The sequence below is a fragment of the Bacillus rossius genome, chromosome 1, assembly GCF_032445375.1.
Source record: "Bacillus rossius redtenbacheri isolate Brsri chromosome 1, Brsri_v3, whole genome shotgun sequence".
In the NCBI taxonomy this organism is placed as follows: Eukaryota; Metazoa; Arthropoda; class Insecta; order Phasmatodea; family Bacillidae; genus Bacillus; species Bacillus rossius.
In genome coordinates, this window is record NC_086330.1 from 81,762,533 (window position 1) to 81,787,624 (window position 25,092).

At 36.9% G+C, this 25,092-nt stretch overlaps 1 protein-coding gene across 3 annotated transcripts in view; it reads right to left on the reverse strand.

Annotated features, from left to right (window-relative positions):
* Positions 1-10,404: 10,404 nt before the first annotated feature.
* LOC134538527 (ATP-binding cassette sub-family C member 4-like) overlaps positions 10,405-25,092 on the reverse strand; it is a 45,589-nt gene continuing 30,901 nt past the window's right edge. For 2 of the 3 annotated variants that reach the window (XM_063379948.1, XM_063379932.1), the window contains 5 exons: positions 19,252-19,497; positions 17,953-18,113; positions 16,809-16,938; positions 16,392-16,502; positions 10,405-13,091 (listed from right to left, as the gene is read on the reverse strand). In XM_063379948.1, coding sequence (XP_063236018.1) covers positions 13,029-13,091; positions 16,392-16,502; positions 16,809-16,938; positions 17,953-18,113; positions 19,252-19,497 — 711 coding nt within the window. In that variant the 3' untranslated portion in view covers positions 10,405-13,028. Of the gene's footprint in view, positions 13,092-15,180; positions 15,370-16,391; positions 16,503-16,808; positions 16,939-17,952; positions 18,114-19,251; positions 19,498-25,092 lie in introns of those variants that run through there. The other variant, XM_063379940.1, reaches the window with a different exon arrangement.

Consider the following 25,092-nt stretch of genomic DNA (forward strand, 5'->3'; position numbering starts at 1 on the left):
CTACGCTTAACTGGGTGAGATGAGAGTTGAAACATATAACATTGCGGGCGGCGGCGGGTGGCGCGCGCGGGTCGCTTCCTGACGCCGCAACGACAATGCGGCGTGGCAACGTGGCCGTCGCCGACGCAGTTTGGCCCGCGCGAGTTGGCGTCCAAGTTAAGTCGCACGTAGCCTTAACAACTTACCTCGTACTTACTTTCAAAACTCTCGCGGCTTCCTGCAGAGTGTAGATCCGAATAATAGATAATTGTACCAAAATAGAAAATACCATTAACGTAGCCTTTTAATTAAATAATTTCTTTGTCTTTCTGTGACACAAGGGGGTCGCCGGAATTTTTCAACTTGTAAAGGGGTCGCGAAATCAAAAAGATTGAACTATACAGGTCTACGGTGACGCTGCAACGTGACAAGCTGACTTGTCCAGCTTCAACTACGCTTGAATAATTACACCCCAGTGATAAAGGAAATTTCAGCCAGGAGTTTACCGTGGACCCTACTTGCGGTTAAAATAAACGTGTGTGGCATTACCCCTAAGAAGTTGTGCACATGAATAGAGCCAGCCTTCAGCGCTGGCAGGAAGATGGCAGAGGGTGGAGCTGGAATCCGCTAGATGATCCGTCGCGTCCGTCCGTTTCCCATCCATCCGTCAATTACGTGACCTCAAGCCAATCAGAATGGCCAAAAAATTCCATCCGTCCATCACAAACTTTTCAAGAACTGTCGAACGATGAAATTATGACCTCCAAAATGTTAGCAAGGTGCTGCCGGTAACATTTTGTTTATTTATTTAGCTGCTTTAATTAAATGTTTTAAAATTACGTTTTAACACGGTTTTAAGTTTGACGTTTGATACAAAAACTGACCGAGATTTTAATTGTAATTAATTACGTATGGTAAAATTGAATATCGATAATATATACGTAAGAATGGAAAGAAAATTAAGTTTAATAATTTATAAGAGTTTAACTTTCAAGGTCGTCAAACAAATCCACCTATACGAGATAATATTTCACTACTATTTGAGCCATCTATTATGTTGGCAGCATCAAAATGGATTAGGTTTTGACGGATGTGCGAATAGTTGTGAATTTCTCAGCTTGCCGACGGACTGACGTAAGGCGGACGGTCGGTTGACGGACGGTTTATTTAGAGGTCACCTCTAATATGGAGTTAGCTCACGAGGAAAGTCTCTTCCACTCGGGCCTTTCGTCCTGTTGTCAGCGGTTGATGGCGGGAAATCCCGGAGAACCAATATCACGAAGGCTATGCTGGGAATCGAGACCCGTATCCTCCCGATTGCGAGTCCGGCGTCTGACCATTGCGCCTCTACACTTGGTCGTGTACTTGATGCTACGGCCTCATAACTCGCGTGCTTGCATTTTGAACTGTGACTACGTAAGTTTTTTTCAGACTTATGGAGGGATAAGTGTTGCAGTGGGCAGTCGGGTGGGGGTTTCTGGATTTGATCCTCGGGTACGGAATGGGTGTGAATTTGTTTCTTCTAAATTGGTCAAAAAAGTCCAAATTCAATGAAACTGTAAAAAAAAAACCAACTGTCAATAACAAATCAGTAAAGAGGGATTTAAAAAAAGGTGCATTGAAAACACACTGGAAGCACATTCCAGAGGTCCATGATTCGAAGCCCTTTGTAGCCATCCTAATATATGTAATATTTTGTTTGCAAATATCACTCCAAGCAAGTGCTGGGATTATTCCTTACTGTAGGCCGTGGGCGTTGCCTTCCCTCCGTTTCCTTGAGCTGTGATGCTGAGTGTGCACGTATCTAATGCTTTTTTTGTCACTGTGACTTTTAACTCAAATAAATTAAAAAGTCGTGACTTTTTTTCTCAAAATAAATTAATTTCTTCGCGTTCTGTAATCACTATTCTCCTTTCCTGTGGAAAGAGAGTAGGTATATGCTTAAATTAAAAATTCCTTAAAAATCAGTCTATTGGGGATTTAATTCACAACATTAATTTAAGTTATTTCAAGAAGAACTTAATACCTCACGTTTTGATCGTATCCAAGTTTTTATGTGATAAACATTTTTGTATTTATTTTTAGATAATGTTATATGGGCTTTAAGTAAAAGGTGTTTTTAAACCAATTTCATTAATTTTTCTGAGAACACATTCGAAATTCTTAATTGCCAAATTTTATTAAAATCTGTTCACTAGGAGTAGTAAGTAGAAACATATTTTATTTGAAAAGGTAAAATTTTCAAATCCTCAAAATAAATAATCAAAATTGGAAGATATTTGCTTGTACATTTTTAATGATGCAATGCCTGGTTTACGAGTTATCGCGAGATATGTAGACATTTCACTGCATTTGACTCGAGCAAAAGAGTAAACATACACAACACTTGTAGGTGTAGGTAGGGACTCCGCTGCCACACATATTTCGTGTAAAGTTCCACAATATCCCTTACGGAGTGGTTGTCGCAAACACACAAGCTTCCTGTGCTGTCGGGTGCAATACGAGCCGCACTTTCCCTCCTGCAGGCGCTCCCAGGCCGCAGTCACTGGCGGGAAGAAGGCCTCCGTCCCGGAGAGTCCTTTCCAAGGACAACGTGACGCTGGTAATCCCGTGACCGCATCCAGGCGCTGGCTAGCTCCCTGCATGACTCGCACTATCTCTCGCCACACTAACTTCCTGTTCCGTTACTCACCGCTCGCCGGAATCACTTCCACGACGGGAAAATCTCAGTGTGTGAGAACTGTGCGCATTTGGAGTTCGCTATAACTACAAAAAAAAAAAAAAAGTATATTTCCAGATTAGGGGCTTCTGGGAAATAAAGCGAATATTAAGTAAAGTGAAAGGGTGGTTTGTTTAGGTTAATTCTGCTACATTATTGATATATATATATATATATTTTTTTATTTCTCACTCATAACTTATCACTTAATTTATCATTCCTCTTATTTCAAAAGAGCCTTACTCTAGGAAACTACCGAAAAGTAAATAATCATTTTAACGTCGTATATTTATGGTGCACAATCTTTTGCTCAAGTACAGTACATTGAAACGTATATAGCCCAGTCAAAATGCTCTGTGATGTTGCTTGTACTAAAATTAAATTCGATGTTTTTTTTGTTTAGGTAGATTTCAAATAATTAATATGTATAGTAGCCGTTACCATGGTGCGACTTCAGGAAAATATTTATATATTTTTTCGTTCCACGGTCCATAGACCCCAAAACCATCGTCAACTCCAAAGTTTATATATAATTACAATCTTGAGGTCACGAAAACTGACACAATTTATCGCAAATAACTTCCAAAATGATACATAAAATCTAATAGTGGAAAATCTCAGTCGAGTTCGTTAATGGGCAATATCCGACCCGAAGGGGTAGAAAAGGAGAAGTATATTTAAAAACATAAATATCGCTGAATCTACAATAATATTACAAATATCACGTCCGTTTAAACGTATTGTAACTCGTAGGAGTAATATAAATTCTTTTGTCTAAAATAATTTTGACGACCAACCATAACTGCAAGGTGTTCAAAAAACAAGGGTTGGAAAACGAAAAAAACAAAACAAACATAACTCCCTTCGTAGGCACAAATTCGAATTCATACTAATCGTTTGTTAAAATTATAATATTTATCTAAAAAAATTCTGAAATAATTTTTGTTTAGACGAACTATTGCTGCAAGGATTTGAAAAAAAGAAGGGTTTAATTTAAATAAAAATCATAACTCCCTTTGTAGGAACACTATCAAATACTTTCAAAATATTTGTAAATCTTATAATTTTTATCCAAAACTTTTGAATGGAACAATTTTTGATAAGTCAAACCATTGGTGCAGGGGGTTGAAAAAATAAAGCGGAAGAATTTAAAAATATTTGTAATATCCGTACCATGGACACTAAAAAATCTATTCTGTGAAATAATTTTTTATACGACCAATCATTACGCCAAGGGATGGAATAAACCGAGGTTGAATGGCAAAAAAAAATCTTATACTTATCCCTTGGTAGGCACACTATAAAATCTGTACAAAATATTGGTAAACCTTAAAATAACAAAACTTCCGTCTGAACTAATTTTTGATACAACCAACTAATGCGGCAAGGGGTGGATAAAGAATGGTTAAAATACAAAAAAAAATTATAATTCCCTTAGTAGGCATACCATCATATCCTTTCACATTGTTTGTATATTTTATAGTTTTTATCTAAAAGTGTGTCTGAAACACTTTTTGATAATATACACCATTACTGCAAGGGGGTGAAAAAAACAAATGATTGAAAAAATAAAATTAATTAAACTTCCCTACCATGCACTCTCACGAAATAATGTTTATTTTTGATAACTTTTTAAATAATATAGACATATTTTATATGAAGTAAATTTTTTTTAACAAACCATTACAACAAGTGGTGGAAATAACAAAGGTAGAAAGACTTAAAATAAATACTTTTTTTAAATAGACATAATATCAAATCTGTTATAATTGTTTTTAAAACTCATAAACTTATTCTAAAACCTTCGGCGGTAACTGTTTTTAATGAAACCATTTATTACCTTAAAAATAGAGGTTGAAATTTAAAATAAAAGTCAAAACTTTCTTAGTATCAAATTCGTTCAAATTTATTTTAAACCATCTTGTTGTTTTAATTTTACGCTACCATATATTACCGCAAGGGATGAACAGTCGTGTTTGAAGGTAAAAAAATTGCATAACTTCTTAGTAGGCGTAATATAAAATTCTTTCTAAGTTATTTAATGCTGAATTCATGAGTCAAAAACATTCAAAACATTTTCGCTGCATGAAATTTGAGAAAATAATTAATGAAACGTTTTAAATATTGGATAACATATAAAATATAAAATGTATATATAATGTATATATGTATATTGAGTTCTTCAAATGTTTTACAAGTTTATAGAAATTTCCAAAACATTTCCAGAAGAAATAGGTACTCCGAAATCTACAATGTAAGCGTATACCTTGCTTAGTAAGCATAAACTCACGTCGCCGCATAAATAACTTGCATTATTTTTCGATGTTGATACATAACCCAAAAAGTAAATTATCGAAAAAGGCTCATCGTACTAACAGAACAGCTTAAATTATCTTTCTTATGGGGGAAAACGGATATTTACTACAATTTGTAAATTAAAAAAATATATATATAATTAAAGGCAGTAATATTAGAATTACAGGAGCAAAAAAAAGACATTTAAACACACTGTTATTGCAGAAATTATGCGGAAATATTTGGCTACAATAAGCTGGGTGCATAAATAATTTACAATATACATTAGCATCGCTAGAAAGAAAACCCAATATTTTAATCTATTTTGACTTCTGTTGCGCTCAAAAAGGAAATATATTTTTGGCACAAAAATGATAAAAACACTGAAATGCTGGATTAAAATATACAATTGCCAACTTACTTCAAAACTAAATAATTTATAAAACACGAAATTAAAAATATATAAACCGTTAAAAAATATTACAAAAGATTCTTATATAAAATTGAGGCCTCCTATTTCTTTATTCAAAGGTTTTGTGCGCGCACATTGTAACACACTAGTGTATTACTTTTTCCGCCTGAATAAAGAAATGTATTTATTCTCCGAGAGAGGTTTTTTAAAACACACCAGTTTAACGAGTAGTTTTGCACTTACACTCGCAATAGTGAAGTACGGGGACTGCGATTAAACAGCTCCTGGTCACTCAAGGAGCCAAATGTTTCTTTAAAGATCCTTTTTTTGTTTCTGCTATTATGCAATTGCTGCCTTAAAAATTTTTATTTTTTGAAATTACGAAGTGTAGTAAATGTCCGTTTGCCCGCATAGGCATGCGCTTTTTCTTTAATTTACCTTTTTTTTTGGAAAAAAAGTAATAGCATCGAATTAAAGAATCAAGTTATTTATGCGGGGACATGAGTTTATGCCTACGAAGCGAGGTAGAATCTTATAACTGCGCCAATCTGCTGAGGACGCCATCTTAACTACCGCAGTGCTTTTAAATTTATTTGGATTATCCTCAAACGGTATGGCGGTTAGCTGGCTCTATAGACTGGGTAAAGCTGGTTATTACCTAGCATACAGGCTGCTGAGTTAGCGGGATCGGCCGACCAGAATACTGATGAATTACGCATAATATTTTCTGACCACCTACAGAGCAAATTGGTTATGGAATTGGACGTAGAAGGAAATAATGGTAGGACGGAGGTGAGCTTCATAACTAAAGAAAAAATGGATGTGGTTCGTCACATAGAAAAAAAAATCAACTTATGGAAATTATTAGCGCAATCCCTAAAATCATAAATGGGGAAGTAAATGAATTAATAAATTTTTGCGTAGAATTAAAATGGTAAAATAACTTAGGCTATTTGGTGATGATGGGAATTTGTTGAGGTGTGCAGTAGGAAAATGTGGGGGAGTAGCTCGCAAGATTTTGGTTAGATGCCTTGATAACCACTTTGATTGGGAGAAAACAAAGTTTTGTTTATGGGAAAAATCTGTATCCCAAGCTCCTAAAACAACGTCTAACTAAAGAAAAAAATTTCTGTTTTCAAGTGGAGCATGAAATCACTGGAGATTTCGTTGAAAGTGCCCTTCGTATGAATAAGGTTTTTGGACATTTTCTGACGGGAAGGGAGTTAATTGAGATTATCTTGGAAAATATATGGGCTGCGAAAAGAAGGGAGTGTTCCTTTTTGAAGAGGCCGGATGGGGTAGAGGATTGGTTCTCTTGGGCCATAGAAGTTAAAAATATTTGGGAGGCAAGACAGTTTACGAAAAGAGGTAAACGGGTTAATAAATTGAGAAACCTGAAAAAGTTAAAAGGTGGAGTGGAAAGCCTGTAGCCTGTTTTAAGTGTGGGAAAGAAGGGCATTTTAAATTTAATTGTACACAAATTATCAAAGAGGTGTATGAATGTTATTAATGTCGATAAATAAGGACACACATAAAATAATGTTTGAAAACTAAAGCGGAGGAAGAACGTGTAGTATCTGAGTAATAGTGAGTAAGATTTAGGAACATGTAAAATTTTTTTTTGCTTAGGTGGTGTCTTTTTCACTCTTTCTTGATAATAAGGCTAAAGTTATTTGGTAAGTCATAATGTGTAGTTATAAGTTATTTCGTAAGTATTTCTTAATTTTTTGGGGGACTAGAGTGTATTTTTTTGGTTAATTTTTATGTAATCCATGTTTTTTCAATAATTGTTTAATTTTGGTATTTAAAACTTATAAGCTCCAGTTGTGTAATAACCTTTGCTTCGGACTGAATCCTGCGTTACTAAAACACAAGACTGTATGGTTGTAAGTTTGACTATTGTTTTATTTAATTTTAGTTGTTTATTCTTTAATTTACTTGATTTTAATTATAGAAAAATTTTTGCTACTAATATTTTATATAGTTTACGAGTAACGTCTTTTTTTGGTGCTTTCTTGTGATTTAATTCTTAGTTTCTTCAGAGTAAGTTGTCTCTTCTTTTTCCTCTTTATAACTGTAAAGATCTAAATTTTTTACTCCCCCCCCCCTTACTTGCTTTTTATAATAATTGTTCCTAGTGAAATTTTTTTCTTGTGCATTTGTATAGCTAAAACTCTTGGACGCTAAAGTTATATATTTTATTTATAAAAAGGGGGACTTTGAGACGTTGCTGTCACTTTGGTCTCTCTAATTTTTCCCCTTTTTAAATTATTCTGTTAGTTTTTTTAATTTATTTCCACTTTATTACTTTGGTAAAATTTTAATGCCCTTGGAAAAGATTTTTAAATTAATTTTCTACGTTGCTTTTTAGTTTACTTTAAGTTTATATTTATTTTTGTAATTATATTTTTCATGCTGGGTTAACAACCATGGAAGTCCGAGGATGTTCGGGAAAACTTACGAACTTTAAAGGTATGGTTGCACTAAAATTAAAGCATGCAGTTTGAAAATATATATTTATTTAATATTATTATTTAGTGTTAATATTTTTATTTTGTAAAAGATTTTAAACTTATCAAAAAGAGAGTGTTAAAGTTTAATTTGTTACCGTCCCGCCACTGCTCGTGTGTGGAGGAGGGGAAATTAAACTTCTGGAGAGGGGAGGACAAGGAAGCTGTCGGAGAGTCGTTCCCCGGTCGGTGCGAGCGCGTGCCGTGCTAATGCGTCCCACGAACTGGCTGGTTTCCCGTGTCGCCGCAGGACAAGTTCTAAGGGAACTGCAGTTTCCTTGATCAAACTTATACGTCAGAGGAATAATGTATTTCTCAACGGGCTTGTGTTCAACGCAAGAATGGGCTGTGCAACGAGTTGTGACGTGCTTGCTGTCACGAAAAATCCCAACCGCCCTCGCCTGTTTTGCATGGTTTGCCAGGAGACAAACCCGACTGCAGCAAAGGGCCTAAGGTATAAGGCCTTCTGCACAAGGGCCTTTTCGAAACCAAAGACCAGAAGACTTCGTAAACCAAGTAAGTGTTTTTTTTTCAGCGGAGCGGAGCTGTTTAATCGCCATCCCCGTACTTTACTATTGCGAGTGAATGTGCAATACGACTCATTAAACTGGTGCGTTTTAAAAAAACCCTCTCGGAGAATAAATACATGCCTTTATTTAGGCGGCGGAAAAAAGTAATATGTACACTAATGTGTTATAATGTACGCGCACAAAACTATTATATAAAGAAATAGGAGGCTTCAATTTTATACAAGAATTTTTTGTAAATTTTTTAACGGAGTATATATTTTTGTATCGCGTACCTTATAAATTATGTAGTTTTAAAGTGCGTTGGCAATTGTATATTTTAATCCAGAATTTCAGGTATTTTATGATTTGTGTGCTAAATGTATATTTCCTTTTTGAGCGTAAGGTGATACAAAATAGATTTAAATTTTGGGGTTTCTTGCTAACTTTGTTGATGTGTATTGTAAATTAATTATACAGCCAGCTTATTGTAGCCAAATATTTCATCATAATTTTTGCAATTACAGCGTGTTTAAAGGTCTTTAAAGGTTTTCTATTTATTTTTTGCTCCTGCGATTCCAACAATGCTGCCTTAATTTTTTTTTAATTTATGAATTGTAGTAAATGTCCGTTTGCTCACATATGCAGATTAGGTAATTTAAGCTTTTCTGATGGTACGATGTGCTATTTTCTTTAATTTACTTTTTGGCAAAATTATAAGCATCGAAAAAAGACACAATTATTTGATGCAAGGACGTGAGTTTATGCTTATTAAGCGGGGTACAACCTTCTCCTGTAAACTGTTTTCGAAAGGGATTTTTTTTTTACATTTTACACTTACTCAGTAGTGTCCAGGGAATTAGATATATAATTCCGGATAAATAGGCTGTGTGCTAGAGTCAGAAACCAGAAAGCCTAAAAAAGATTATTTCTTTTTTTTTTAATATCTCCGCAGAGTTGAATTCTACTATTTTTTTCATACCTCAAATATGTATGATTTAATCTAACTAATAAAATATCATATTTTTGAAGTTTTTTCTTGCCAAATATTTTTTCTATAGAAACGAGCTTATATTCATTAACTAATAATTTTACAGTGGTCGCTGGATGGCAGCACTGCACCAGTTTAATCATTTTTTCAACGGTTGTTCAATTTCTTTCATCCGGTTTTAACAGGGTGGGATTTATTATGGTGAGGGGAGGTAAGGGCCAATCGGATTGCCATAATTCAGCGGAACAACGTGCGTCATCGCGTTTTATTAACAATATCTCGCACGATAAAAATGCTCATCAAAATTGTAGAAAATTTAAACAATTCTAAAACGAAATTAATAACATCGATATTAATTATAAGTATATAGTACATACGATACTTTGAGTGGGCTAACACAATTACTTTTAATCTATGAATTGCATCATAAATAATGTTATAGACAAATGCTTCTAATTTTAAGTATTTATTTCTATGACTTGAAACGTTGACCTTTTCAATTAAATTATTTTCCTACTTACTACTCCAAGTCAACTGATTTGAAAAAAAAATTGGAAGTTAATAATTTTTATTGCGTTTTCAAAAACTATTGTTAATGAACGTTGATATATGAACACTTACTCTTTACTACATAAATTCCATATTACGGAATCTAATATATATAACATAATATTCATCGTATACAACCATATATTTATAATTTTATTATTTTGTAAAAAGTCTAAATAAATATTAAATATTTAGCAAAATTTGTCTGATTTTCATAAAAAAAAGTCATTTAAAATACATTTGAAGAAATTGTATATTTTCTTATTAAATAAATACTTTTTTTAAAATCTTGATGATAGGAAAAACGAGATTACGAAAGGGATGGCTTTTGAGAAAAATAGGCTAATAAGTCACAGCGATTATGTCTTGTTTTATTTCTGTTTAAAGTATTGTTACGATTTATTCATGTGAGGAAACACTGGGTTCGTATAGGAATAGCCCAATTAGGTTTTTATTACACATTTTTATTGATTACTAATATTTACAGAAATAATAAATAATCTTACTCATAAATGCCTAATCACCAGTTTCTCGCAATTAGAAATGTTTTTTCCCAAGTCACTCAGTGACTGAAGTCCTCACACACTGCACACCTTGCTGGGCCGCACTTCTCACGCAACTCTCGCCGCAGCACTCCTCGTGGACCTCCGTCGCCGCACTCCGCCGTCGCCGTCGCACTTCCCTTCGCTTGTGATCCGCTCGGGACTCGCTCGGCGTCGTGTGTTAAATGGTGTGAGGCGCCCTTTCCAGAACCGACGAGCGCAGTTGGGGCCAGTCACGTCATCCTGCACCTACCCGACGCCCGAAGCGTCGAGGAAAGCAGAGTCTATTCGCTGCGGCGGCCCGCAGAATGCCCCAGGCTGCCCAGTGACGGATAACGGCGCCGAGGCAGGACGATGCGGGTTGAGCAGAGGAGAAAGGGGGGAAGCGAAGACCCTTGTAGTCCGGCCAGGCACGCGTAGCATGTCTTACGTCAGTGGATGGCGCGTGACGTCAGTGGCTGTGCGGGGCCGCCAGCCAGCTCCGAATCTGGCATCGCCGTCTGGTCTGTTACGTTCGTAACAGTATTATCGACAGAGAGGGTTGAGGTCGAACAACTTGTTTACAGACTCGTAGCTTATAAACTGACTATACACTGAGTCATGATACAGGTTAGGACTGACCGCGAAGTCTCATTAATTGCTATCATCACTAACTTCCCAGACATCCAAACTACGTGGCAAAGTTAAATAAAGCTATTATGTGACCATTTCTGGTAAGATCTTAAGTTGATCAGCTAGGTCTTTTTGTAAGCTAATCCTCATCATTATCCTAATTACGTTCAGCGGGGACATAATAACATGATAGAAAATATTGGCTCTTGTAACAAGGCGTAATACGGACGTGCGTAAGCCAATGTGTTGTAGCCTGTGTCAGGAAGTATTTACGCATGATTGCAAGGGCAATGCTAATTGAAAACAAGGACATAAGACCACTCTACCAAACTCGCTCTACCCCGAGGAACACTTCCTGTTGCACCAGCTCGATTTTATCATTAGGGTAACTATTTCCGTAAACCAGAGCTCCATATCAAACCTGTATTCCCCCTCGGGCTATGGCGCGCGCCTTCCAGACAGCATTTCACGGCCATAATCCTGCAGAGCATTCTTGTTGACCTCTTCACTTCTGAAATAAACCTAATGTAATTATTTTTGAAAAATATTTCGAGCGCAAAAATGTTGGTCGCAGGCAAGATGCCAGTTATTTGCCAATTATATTGGATTTTTCAGCAATAATCAGCTCAAAATTGGTCTCAACTAATTCTTAATCTAAATTATTCTGTTTCTGGACTGAAAAATATATTTTAAAAACGCAATTATCTGCAACGGCACCAATCAATTACAAACCTGTGTCGAAAAACTGGCATGAATTATCATAACCAGTTATCAAATTAACGTGGTGGCTGTTTGAAAGATTTTTTTTAAGGAGAGTTTTAGTATTGACTAGCTGCCCGACCCGGTTTCGCACGGCTATACTAATGGAAAAAAATTAAGCCACATCTCCCATTTACAGTAATGGTAAATATAAAAAAAAATCAGTGAAAATTTATTACAATGCTTTATAATGTACCGGAGAGAAAATGAATAGCACCGATGGTTTCCCGACTCGTGCACGCAACGTACAACTGATGTACCCGTACTTCGCTACGGCAGTCTACAGGCAGATCACTCTTGCGCCGCTCATTATACATGCCCCTCCTTGTGGGTACGCCACTGCCGCGCGATGCCCGTTGCCATGGAGACGCAGAAGGCATGAACAATGCAAAATCCTGTTCTCATGCAGACAAGTACCCACTGTTGCCTGGTTTTAACCACCCATGGGATCCAATTTTCGGAAAATGTCATCCTGCGTAACATAAGGAACATTACTGTGAAGTTTCAAGTCTGTAAAATATATATACTTGAAAAAAAAGGGCAATAAAAAACAAATTAAACACAGAGAGAGGAAAAAAAAGGAATAGTTTAGGTTTGCGATTTAAAGTGATAAAAAGTATTTAAATACTATTTGAACTCTTATAAGGGGACTGGTTGCTTCGTTGTTAATATCATACGGGTGTTTTTTACTTGTATAGGAAAATATAGAATGATAAGGCATCTAGTGCGTGGCAACAATGTTAATAGGCAGTAGGAAATAAACTTCTAGCGCCTGCGGCATTGTCAACACACACTTCGTACGTGTACTGCATGTTGTATCTAACCCCGTCCAACGCATTTGATTCTAAATTGGACTTTTAGTAAGGATCCCTAATGTTAGTGATAATATAATATAGTCTATAGCCTTCCTCGATAAATGTACTATCCAACACTGAAAGAATTTTTATAATCGGACCAGTGGTTCCTGAGATTAGCGCGTTCAAACAAACTCTTCAGCTTTATAATATTAGTATAGATTGTTTAACTTCTTATTTGTTTGTAAGCAAAACTGTATGCATTATATCGCTGAAATTAAATTAACTCGTTATCAGTAATTATTGTTGTTATTCGTGTACAAAATAACTACTACAGCATGTTAAGTTGAGTAACGAATCCTATAATTCCGTTGTCTGTTTATCTTCTGCACGAGACGTTTCTTCGGAAGCGGATTTGTATGCCTGTGGAACAATACAAGCTCATTGTCATTACATGTACAGTGAATATAAACTCTATATTAAATGTGAAAATAATGGCAGAACTAACAATTTCTCAAATCTCTGCAGTATATTCTTGTTCATACAGTTGAAATAGATTATTACCATATGAACAGAAAAAAATTAATATGTGTGAGCTGAAACAAAAACTTTATTAGCTTATAGGGCATAAGGAACATACCTGTCAGAAGGCGAGATATAGGGCCTATAGTTTCAGAGAGATTGTCACCAAATCCAATTTCCTAACCAGCCCCCGTTAACATGCTTGGAAACTCATTTTTGAACCACCTTGTTATCAGTTGATGTCTAGGTAATATAAGGAACACCCCTGCAGAGTTTCAAGTCTGTAGGACATCAGGGTGCTTGAAAAACGGGAATTGTGATATTTAACGCCCCTCATAAAATCCGTTCTTAGCTGATGCCTATGTAGCAAAAGGAACATTTACGAATTAAATAATTCACTGGGAGACATCAACAATGCAGAAGCCGTTGTTTAGGTAGGAAAGATGCATCAACAGTGCAACAGCAATTTCCATGAAGACGAAGGAAGCATCAAGAATGAGACAGCATTTGCTTGAAGATATTCGACTAAAAATAGGAATTTTGATCTTCAACGCTTCCGCGAAGTTAACGAATACCTAAATAGCAAAATAAATATACGTGCCAAATTTAAAGCCTGTAGGTCTTACAGTTATTGAGAATTCGTGATGAGTGAGTCAGTGTGGTTCATTGAGTCTGTGAGTGGTATTTCACTTATATATAACACAAAAGTTTACTGTGAACTTAATAAATTTAAACTCATCTATATGTTATGTTTAATGTAGAACTATTATGAAATTTATCACTATGCAAAACGGTTTAGTGAGTCGACTGGTCTGCTATGTACAAAATATTTGAAACAAATTAATTGCACAAATAATGTCATATATAGGTAAAACTGATTTCCAATATGTAAAAGACTATAATGACTATAAGTCATGCAGTGCAAAAAAATCACTTGAAATTTCCATAAGAAACTGCTATAATAAATGTTATAACAACATTCACATAAGGCCCAGAAAATGTCCAAGAAGACTCCTCTTCAAAATATACATACATTCACCCAAGCCAGCAAACGAGTGGTATCGTGTTATGTCTGTATTCTACGAGGAAATTTTGGAATAGGGGAAACTAATCTTACAGAATAAAATTTAATTTCAAATATTGTCAGAACTGCTGGGCCTGAATAAGTGATCCCTACAGTTCCCTCACTTACTTATCAACAAATTTCACCTGATTTTAAATGGACTATATTGCATTAAGCACGGATTCCCAGTGGGGTCCTCTGATCAATCAACCATCAGCCCATCATTTAATGAAGTTACAGTCACTTCAATTTCACTGATTTAAACTGCTGATATAAACTCCAATTGAGACTATTGATGTAATCACAACAGCGCAATGGGCGCAGTGCTATGGCCGCGACGCGAATAAAATATGTCTCTAAAGGCCCGGTCACACTGTAAAATTTTCGCTTCCAACACATAATAAAGTTGGAGAATTATGACGTCACCGAAAACATCACTAGCGTAACCATGTTTGTTTGACAAGTTAGATGACTTGAGTTTCTATAAAATATTTTGCATATAGGATGGGTTCTAAAATATGTTGGAAGCAATCGGCCAGTCAAAATCACCGGTTTCCGTCACAGCGGTTCTTTAAAATGGTTAAGATACCACGGGCGATTAAGGAGGTTATAAAAGCTAAATAATTAAAATAATGTAAATGTGAATGTTGTATGCGAAAATATTTAATTTGTAAAAATGAAATTATGTTTCTATAACATAAAAAAGTCATTGAACATTAATTTTATGATGGAACAAATATTACTGTGATTTAAATTTAAACATTTTCCAAATTTGTTAAAATGCTCAAATATAATAACAAGTTCAAAACTTCCATCCAGCACTGTGATGCATTTTTCGATTTTAAAAATCGAGATTAATAATTAAAAGTTAGAGATTGCTCACAGCAAAAATAAACTTTAATAGTGTAGCATGATTTAAAAAAAATTAGGTTATCTGTGCAAATATACATACTTGATGGAGAAATTCTAAGCCATTTTCTGTCCAATATATTGGCGATAAATATTTGACTGTGTGACAGGGCCTTAAACAGTCAAGGTCACAACATCTGTGACGAATGTGATAGACTGCCTGTTGAGAAAGTTTTCTACTTCCATTCCATCTCGCACTCGATGTTACTGAAATTACAGCAAGAATATATAAATAAATAAATAAATAAATAAATATATATATATATATATATGATGGTTGAACTGGCGCATTATTAAAACAATTTAACTTCGCATATATTTAAGTTTTTCTTTCAAAAAATTGTCTGTGAATTAATTTGGGTATGTTTGATATAATTTGTTTATTTCCGAATAACTCCTAAATAGTTATTGTTCAAAATTGTCTTAGACATGTCCATTAAAACCAATTTGTCAACATTAATGGCTGGCGTATATGTAGTGCAAATGTAATGGAAATAAAAATTTTAAATTAAGTACATTGTTATGTTTTTCATGCTGTTAATATACTTCAAGTCATAACATAGTTAACAACTATTCACAGTTATGGGATAATTTGCTGTCGTATCGTATACTTCGGAACGCGTCTGTAGCACTATTGTGATTGCAGCATATCAGTAATATGCTGTAAATGGTTACCCATGTATAAAAGCATTTCCTTAGGTATATGAACTAATGAGGATACGGAAGTAGTTCAAAAATCACTATACCTAAAGTACTAGACCAAGAGTCGTTTAGACAAAAGACAGCAGGCCGAAAGCCACTTAACCAAAAGGTATAGACCGAAAGTCAATAGACCGAACAGGCACTCTCCCGAAAGCCACAAGACCGAAAGGCACTAGACCAAAAGGCACTAGATTGAAAGTCAATATACCGAACAGGCACTCTACAGAAAGCACAAGACCGAAAGGTACTTGGCTGAAAACTTGGAAATCTATCTAGCTGGGAATATGAATTAATATTGGCAACAGGCACTAAATCTCAAGCACTAAATCAAAAAGCCCCAGATAGAAAATATGAAAATTTATGTCACTGAGTATATAACTGATCTCTGGAATCAGGCAGTTAACCGAAAGGCACTAAACTGACAGTTTTTCTCAGACATTTTGGTCGAATGACTTTCGATCTTGTGCCTGCTATCTGCACTTATCATTCCAAGGATAAGGCTTTAACAGCTATCTTTGCTTGCATACCTGCGCTGCAGTTTGGTGCAACTGCAGATTCATTGCAGGACCTGTTTCCGCAACCATCTTGAAGAAGTAGCCATTGTCATTCTGTAGCAGGACATAGGGGTGGCCAAGTTCCTGGAATCACATAGATGAGGTGTTGTGACATTCATTTTGTTTTTTATACAATTTCCATCAATTTATGCTCAATGAAGGATACTTCATAAATTTAAGTTCGTTTATTTACATGTTTACTACTGTTCAAGAACATATTCAAGAGGTTTCATGGCTTGTGGGTTTAAGCCATGTCAAAAGAGAAGATTTAACCAATTTTTAAGTCAACATTGAAGTCGCCATCATCAGGGTAACATCTCCTAATTAGAGTCTTGGCAGTCCTCTTGACTTTAAATTATTTTTCCTAGGGGTAAGGGAAGAGTGATTCACCATGATCATGCCTGCATCCATCACGAGCACAGCATCAGAGTCCATGATGGTGTTGAGTCTATGGGCGATGGTGAGCACCGTGCAGTCCCTGAACCTGTGCCTTATCGTCCTCTGGATGAGTGCGTCAGTCCTGCGGCAGAACACACGTGTCATCAATGTAAATGGCTCTGAGAAGTAATGTTTACTCTATATAAAATATAATATGTATGAATATCTGCTCTTCATTTGCTACATACGAGGTTTTCCACACCAAAATGGACAATAAACTGTTTTCATTCAAGGCTGAGGTAAAATGCCACTGAGAAATTAATCAGACGATTTTATGGAACTCTGGGTTTTGGGGGAAATGGCACTGGGCGCGCTTCAGTGACCGGTTGGGGCTTGGCGCGGTTTAACTGTGGTGTCAGCCTCGGAGTCTCGGAGCTGGACAGGCTGTCTCCTGCCCTCATGCCTCATGGGAGGTGATGCGCTATGAACCCTTAAATTTTTACCAGGTACGGGCGAGTGGAAAATGTCCTTTGGTTTGGGAAATGAATATTGGTGAATTTCAAGGAAACTGGAACTACATTAAACTTCAGATTATTAGTATTTCTAAAGAGGTAACGTTTGGGAAAGAATTCACGATCAACAATAGGCGTACAATGCATGAGTATGATTACCAAACTAAATACTGATATGGCTTTACTCTATATAAATGATGTGAGGAGAAGAGTATGCTGAGTAGAATAATGAAGTATTAAACATTTTTTAATGTGGAAAATAGTGATACTTCTGAGCAGTGGCCTAACCAGGGGGGGGGGGTTTAGGGGTTCAAACTCCCCCCTTAGCACCAAATCTTTAATTAATTTCTTATTCATCACCCAAATAAATTTCATATTAAAATTAATAAAAATTTTACCTTTACAATATTTAAATTAAAGTGCCAAAAACCGCTTAAATAGCACTATTTTACACCTTAAAATCCAAATTTTCCCGGGGGAGGACCCCCGGACCCCCCGCTTTAATACGGGGGGACCATGCTTCTTAACACCCCCCATACACAAATCCTGGCTACGCCACTGCTTCTGAGAAAAGTGGATAATAATAAATGACGAGTGTTGATGGAGAAACAGTTTGAAAGAGGCGTCAGTATGTTGTCACCTACTGTGGATCGACATTCGCAGTAGCTTCATCCAGAACCAGTATATTGTTGTTCCTGAGAATGGCGCGAGCCAAGCACACGAGCTGCCTCTGGCCGACACTGAAGTTAGCTCCTCCTTCGCTTATTTGGAAGTCCAGAGAACCAACTGAATCCTTCAGCTCAACCTGAAAAATAAGTATGAACACAATTTTAGGCACACACATTTCTTAAAAAATATATACATGGAGGAATTATGGAGAACATGGCCCTGTAGTTCTGTGGGCAATTTCCCCCTTATTATTATTTTAGTGAATTGGCACAGTGTATTATGTTTGTGTTGGAAATTAATTTCTAAATTTAACACCAGGGAGAAGAACCTTCAGTTTTACATAAGAGTTGTATTGCAATATTTCTAATGCGAGATGTAAAAATAATTTTATTTATAAAGTATACATGTTAGTTGCAAACCTCAACACTAAACAAATAGCAGTAGTTTTATATACCGGCGTGTCTGAAACTATATAATAATTTACAATTATGTTCAGCAGTAAAAAAATTCTTTACGTTATGTTTTATGTTTGAAGGTGTAAATTCAATATGAGGGTTGTTTTAAGAGTTGTATATATGAATTAAGAAAGGGAGAATATAGTAATTTTTGAATTATAAGTCGATTAGGTTACCAGTAGACAAATTATTTACCCTCCTTTGAGAATGCAATTTATAGTAAAAACGGAAAAATATTAAGCATAAATAAATTAAGCAGTTATAAATTAACAGTAAATTATATTTATAAAGCAAACAAAGTGAATAACAACTTCACATGTGTGTGTTTTTTTCTAGTGGTTATTTATATTGAAAGGTGGTCTTAATTTTGTCACAAAAAATGAGTTACTTTTAGTTATCTAATTTTGTTCTTACTCTCAAGACTCGACAACAAACTTCAGAATTTAAATTACTATATATATATATATATATATATATATATATATATATATATATATATATATATATATATATATATATATATACAAATGGTTTAAGTTGGTGTATCATTTACATAAGTTATTTAAGACATTTAAACATCAAGGAAAGGGAAGAAAAATTAGCAATGAAATTTAATAAGTACAAATACACTATTAGCAGGCATTATTTTGGAAACCATGTAATGGCAATCAAAATAGCTGCATCGAAATTCAAGCCTGAAGCGTTCTTAACCAGAGTCGAGAATTTAGGTCATGCGCCAATGTACGAGATAATAAATGGGTTTGTTATACCAGTACGAAGAATGCCCAGAGGTTAGTCCCAAAACTGTGTAGTATGTACCTCCTCCAGTGCGCTGTACAGTTGGTCGTCGCCGAACTCTTGGAAGGGGTCCAGATTATCCCGCAGAGACGCTGAGAACAGCACCGGCTCCTGAGGGATGATGGAGATGCGTCGCCTCAGGTCGTGCAGACCGATCGCCTGTATGTCCACGTCGTCGATGGTGATGGTGCCCTCCAGGTCGGCGAGGCGGTACAGGGCCGAGATGAGAGACGACTTGCCGGCTCCCGTGCGGCCAACTATTCCCACCTGCAACATGAGCAATAATAAGATTACTGACTCTAGTGCAGTCTCTATCTCCTCCTGCAACACGAGAAATAATAAGATTACTAACTCTACTGCAGTCTCTATCTAGTGGAGTCTCTATCCCCACCTGCAACACGAGCAATAATAAGATTACTGACTCTAGTGCAGTCTCTATCTCCTCCTGCAACACGAGAAATAATAACATTACTAACTCTACTGCAGTCTCTATCTAGTGGAGTCTCTATCCCCACCTGCAACACGAGCAATAATAAGATTACTGACTCTAGTGCAGTCTCTATCTCCTCCTGCAACACGAGAAATAATAACATTACTAACTCTACTGCAGTCTCTATCTAGTGGAGTCTCTATCCCCACCTGCAACACGAGCAATAATAATATTACTAACTCTAGTACAGTCTCTATCCCCTCCTGCAACTAGAGCAACAAATATTACTAACTCTAGTGGAGTCTCTATCTCCTCCTGCAACACGAGCAATAATAACATTACTAACTCTACTGCAGTCTCTATCTAGTGGAGTCTCTATCCCCACCTGCAACACGAGCAATAATAAGATTACTAACTCTAGTACAGTCTCTATCCCCTCCTGCAACTAGAGCAACAAATATTACTAACTCTAGTGCAGTCTCTATCCCCACCTGCAACAAGAGCAATAAATAATAAGATTACTAATTCTAGGGCAGTCTCTATCCCCAAACTGCAACACGAAAAATAATAATATTATCAACTCTAGAGCAGTCTCTATCCCGACCTGCAACACAAGCAATAATAAGATTACTAGCTCTAGTGGAGTCTCTATTCCCTCCTGCAACACGAGCAGTTCTAGAACAACTAGTTCAAGTGCAGTTAATCAGTTTCAATACCCAACTACATTAAAAGCAACACTAGAAAGACTAGTTCTAGTGCTGTTTATATTCCCACCATCAACAGCAACACTAGGATGACTTTTTCTACTCTAGTCTCTATCCCCTCCTGCAACAGAGTAACACTAGAATGACTAGCTCTAGTGTAGGTGTTATCCCCACTTGCATCACAAGCAACAACAGGATAACTAGCTCTAGTGAAATTAAAATACCCATCAACGACACGATAAGTACTAGGACGACTAGTTCTAGTGTATTTACTCGGTTTCTATCCCCACCTGCATTACAAGCAACACTACGATAATTATCCCCAGCTGGAAAACTTGCTATTCTAGGACGACTTGCTTATTCCAGAATATTACTTACCATAAACTTGAGGATTCTTTAATCGGTCGAAGTGAGACTGGGTAAATTTCTAATAGGGTATGGAGCATTGCAGGTGCGTAGGCGAGGTTCCAATTGTTTTTTTACACAAAAATAAAGGTTTCATAGTTTTCTAGTTTTCTATGATATTTTGGTTTAGCAGTGCGTGTTTATTTGCTAATAAAATTGATGTTATATGTTAGTGGAAAAGTACTAGTTGGGGTGTAGAATAGTTGGCTTCTAAATTGTAAATTATTTTCGTCAAGGAAAAAAAAGAGGGGGGGGGGGTGTCGTTTAAAAAGTTTTTACTGAGCACGGTTGTAACTGTCTTAATTTTTGCTTTTACATTCTAAATTTCAGACGACAAGGGCGCAATGTGACATATCACGGTACAGAGACGCTAATGACGAATTAAGAGCTGATAGCTCTTTGCAAAAAGTGGCAAACAGGTATGGGATTCAATGTTTAAGTCATGCATTACATTGAGTAAAAAGATTCTAACATATATGAAGAGAGTAATGTAATCAAAAGCTACGTAACAAAAAGCAGATTTTTTAAAGCCCAAGAACATAAATGTTGTAAATATCTGATCCATTGTGCAGACTATCTGCAAAGGAAGTTAGGAAATGGGTAATTGATTTGATTGAACAATGCAACTTTATGCTACCCCGACTTAGGTTGAAATCGAGATGGATGGCAAAGGATGGCTCCGTTCGATTATGAGAAGGAACCCGGAACTGTCATTGCGCGCATTCCAAGAGTCCAGTCTGTCATGATAGGCGAGTTTTCAAAAGATTAATGTATATGCTTTTTATGACAATTTAAAATGAAAGGGGCATTACAGTATCATTATCATTCGCAGCGAATTCTATTCATTCACGGTTAAAGTTTCCTTCCGTAAAATATTTTGAATAATCCATCAGAGATGAACCAGTGGGCTCAAATACAAAAACAACCGATCTGTCAAATTGGATGCAAGATGAAACATTCTTTGTTTTACAAAAACACTAATGCTTCTCTTTCGCATAAGATGTTGCTTGTGCTGGATACCCAAGTTCATATACATCAATTGGACTTCTGCAAGGATAATAGAATAGTTTTTCTTTCATTCAGAAAATTTAATCACACTCTCCCCACTCCCAAGAAAAAAATTGTTAAGCAGATACTTCTACTAAAAATTAAAGCCACCTAGATGAAATAGTGATATGGGTATTCAGAACTTATCCCCCAAACAGACTTCAAGTGCTTAACTAATTCGTCTGTCGACAACACCACTCAGACAATTTAATGTGGAATGCCAGAGAGTGTCATCCATGCCGTCTACTTGCACTTCAGCTGTGTTTTCACCATCATAAAAACTGACTTTTCCAAAAAATCTTCCAGAAAAACCACAAAGAGGGTGAAAACCCAGAAAAATCTACTGTTCATACAGATATACCTGGGAAGGAAGCAATTATAGAAGAGCATGAAGCCAAACTCAAACGAACAAAAGCTAAGTAGATAAAAAAATCAGACCAAAACTAGTGCAAAGACCAAGGAGAAGAAAACCAATACATCATCTGAATTATCAGAAGAGACGTTTTACTACTGCCTTATTTGTGTAATATTTTTTTTCAGATAAAAGGCCAAATGAGGATTGCATACAATGAACAGGCTGCCGATTTTGGGCTTACGTAGATTGCACAGACGGTACTAATTTGGCTATAACTGTGAGTCATATTGATTCTTCCGGTAATTTATTTCTACAATTTTTAATTCTAGGTGTTTTTTGTTGTTTATTTATTTGTTTATGTGAACAGCATGAAATCTCATGATTCTAGTAATGATGAATGTTATTTCTTAACTTTTTCTTAGGAAAAGTGTTATTATTTTATGTTGTTCCTACTTAGTGATAGTTTTTGGTTAGATAATTTCTGAAGTATTGTATTTCCTATAGTTTATTATTGACTGATTATAAAAGAGTATACAAATTTATGAAAATGATTCCACATAAGGTTAAACATAATATGACAATTTGTATGTGGTTTATGTGTGATAAAACTACAATGCGGGTGTAATTTTGCCGCCCGCAATGCTCTTCTGTCCCTCTCGACTTTGTTTCATGTTAACCCCTTAGTGCTTACTACCCGCCATGCACAGAAGCATTTCCAGCTGCCTAACCACCAGGGAAGAAGTCCTGCACCAGTAATGTGACCAGATCATGTGACCGAGTCATGTGATCAGCAAGTAGTACCGGGGCGAGACTGTTTACGATCCCTCCGCCTAACTCTGCGCGCGGAGTGTTACTTCCGCTCAGTGCACGATCATTCTGGTTCGCTCTGAGCACCGAGCTGCTGGGTATATATTGTTACGAACGTGGGAGGCAAGGGCGCGACACGCGCCAGGTACCTGAGTGGCCTGACAGCCCCGCACGGCAACTGACGTCACACGCATACCTTCAGGGATTAAAGTGGGCTGGCCTCGCCACCCACCTGCCCCCGCGCTCTCCTTCCTCGGCGCTGTTATCTATCCTTTAGCGTCCTGGGAATTCCGCGGGCCACTGTGTGGAGTGGCATGAATGACGCGAAGCTGTTCTGGATGCTTCGAGCTTCGGGTTGGCCCGAAATGACGCGACTATTCACAACCACTCCAGTCAGTTCCTGAAAGACGGCAATGGGTATAAAAGTGGTGATGCTGGCCTCTGCGGGAATTGAGTTGCGACCGGCGAGTTGAGTGAAGTACTAGTTAGGCGAGTATGACGAGAAACCTCTCATTGTGAGCGAGCGTGTGACGTGGAGTGACAAGACCTTGTGTTTGTGACCTAGTGGTGCGATACTGTGTGTAGACAGGTGCGTGATAAGGGGCGAACCACTGTTGAGACTAGCTCCAGTGAGGAGCGTGAACTATGCACTTGACAGATGCTTTGTAAACAGACATTAAGTGTAGAGATTTAATTAATAATGTAATTATTAGTAGCGAATAAAAATTTATACAATTAACTGGGCAATACTCACGAACCCGTTTCCCAAACTCGTAACAATATACTCCTCCGCGGGCCCACAGCAAGGAGAAGCAGAGAAGTAGAGAATAACAGAAGCAGGGAAGCACAGAAGAACGTCACGCCACCACCTTGACCACCGTCGTACTACACGCCGCCATGTTGCCAGAATCTGCGTCGATGCCCGATTTTGGACTGAGCAGCAGATTTGGGTAAGAGAGTCTGTACCTTTTAATACTGTTCAGACTTAGCACCAGCGGCCACGAGGAAGGAAGCTACTACCATCGGAGAGTGATTGCAGCTGTGTACGAAGGTAACTCGCTCGAGGACTGATTTACTCGACTCACTCTACGAGTTAGTACTCGCTGAGCGAGTAAGTTGCAAAAACACGCTCATCAGATTTGGGTACAGTTGCGTGGTCAGAATAGCACTCGGTACTTAAAAAGACTCTCCGAAAATGTGGCACTTTTTATTCGCCGAGCGAGTAGTGAGAAAGCTAGTAAGCTAAGAGTGTTGGTGCAAAAAGGGGCTAAGTATATCAATAGGAGCGACGAGCTAGTGACAGGGCAGGCAGATCAAGGGCAGGCAGGATGCAGACAGTTGTATGAAACACCGGCAATAATAAACGATCAACGAGTATTGTGTTGATGCGTGCAGTGGACTTGTGTAACATATTAACGTAAATTTTTGTAATAAAAAAAACTAACATTTTTATCGACACTTACAAACCTCACTGTGCACTTGTTGCTTACACACTTGTATACATGTTTCAAATAGTTGTGCACCCTACACATGTCCTATCCCTCTGTCAGTGAAGTGACTCTTCTAAAGCGCGTGACAGACGCACATACTTATTGATTCCCCTTAAACTCATAATCTTGGGGGCAAACTATGTCACTAATCGAAGCGGGCTTAGCTTTTGTTTTAATGCAATTTTTTGGACATATGTAATTTTAATTTTTGCACAGCTTTTCATGGAAAAACATTTCAAGAATGAAAACTAAGCAATAAAAATGAAAACATTAACTCACAGAGCAAAAGCCTAAAGTAACTGGTTTGTGATAGGAAACCTACTGTATTCGTCGGTGCTGCAGTCGTTGTGTTGTCTAAGAGATCTGTTTAGTTTCATCGTTGTGTTATACATTTGCTGCGATGTCAAGGTTTGTTGTCTGTCTGCATTTAATGTTCTTGGTGAAACTGTCTCGCCCATGTTAGCCCACTGCGCTCGTATGTGCTGTTAATTTTTCATGACTAAATTCCTTCCACAGAATTTATGCTGTCTGATATTTAAAGTTTTTATGTGTGATTCTTCTGGTGTTTTCCATATTACCCGTTAAGTATCCACATTTAGTCCCTCCGTTTGACGTCAGCTGATT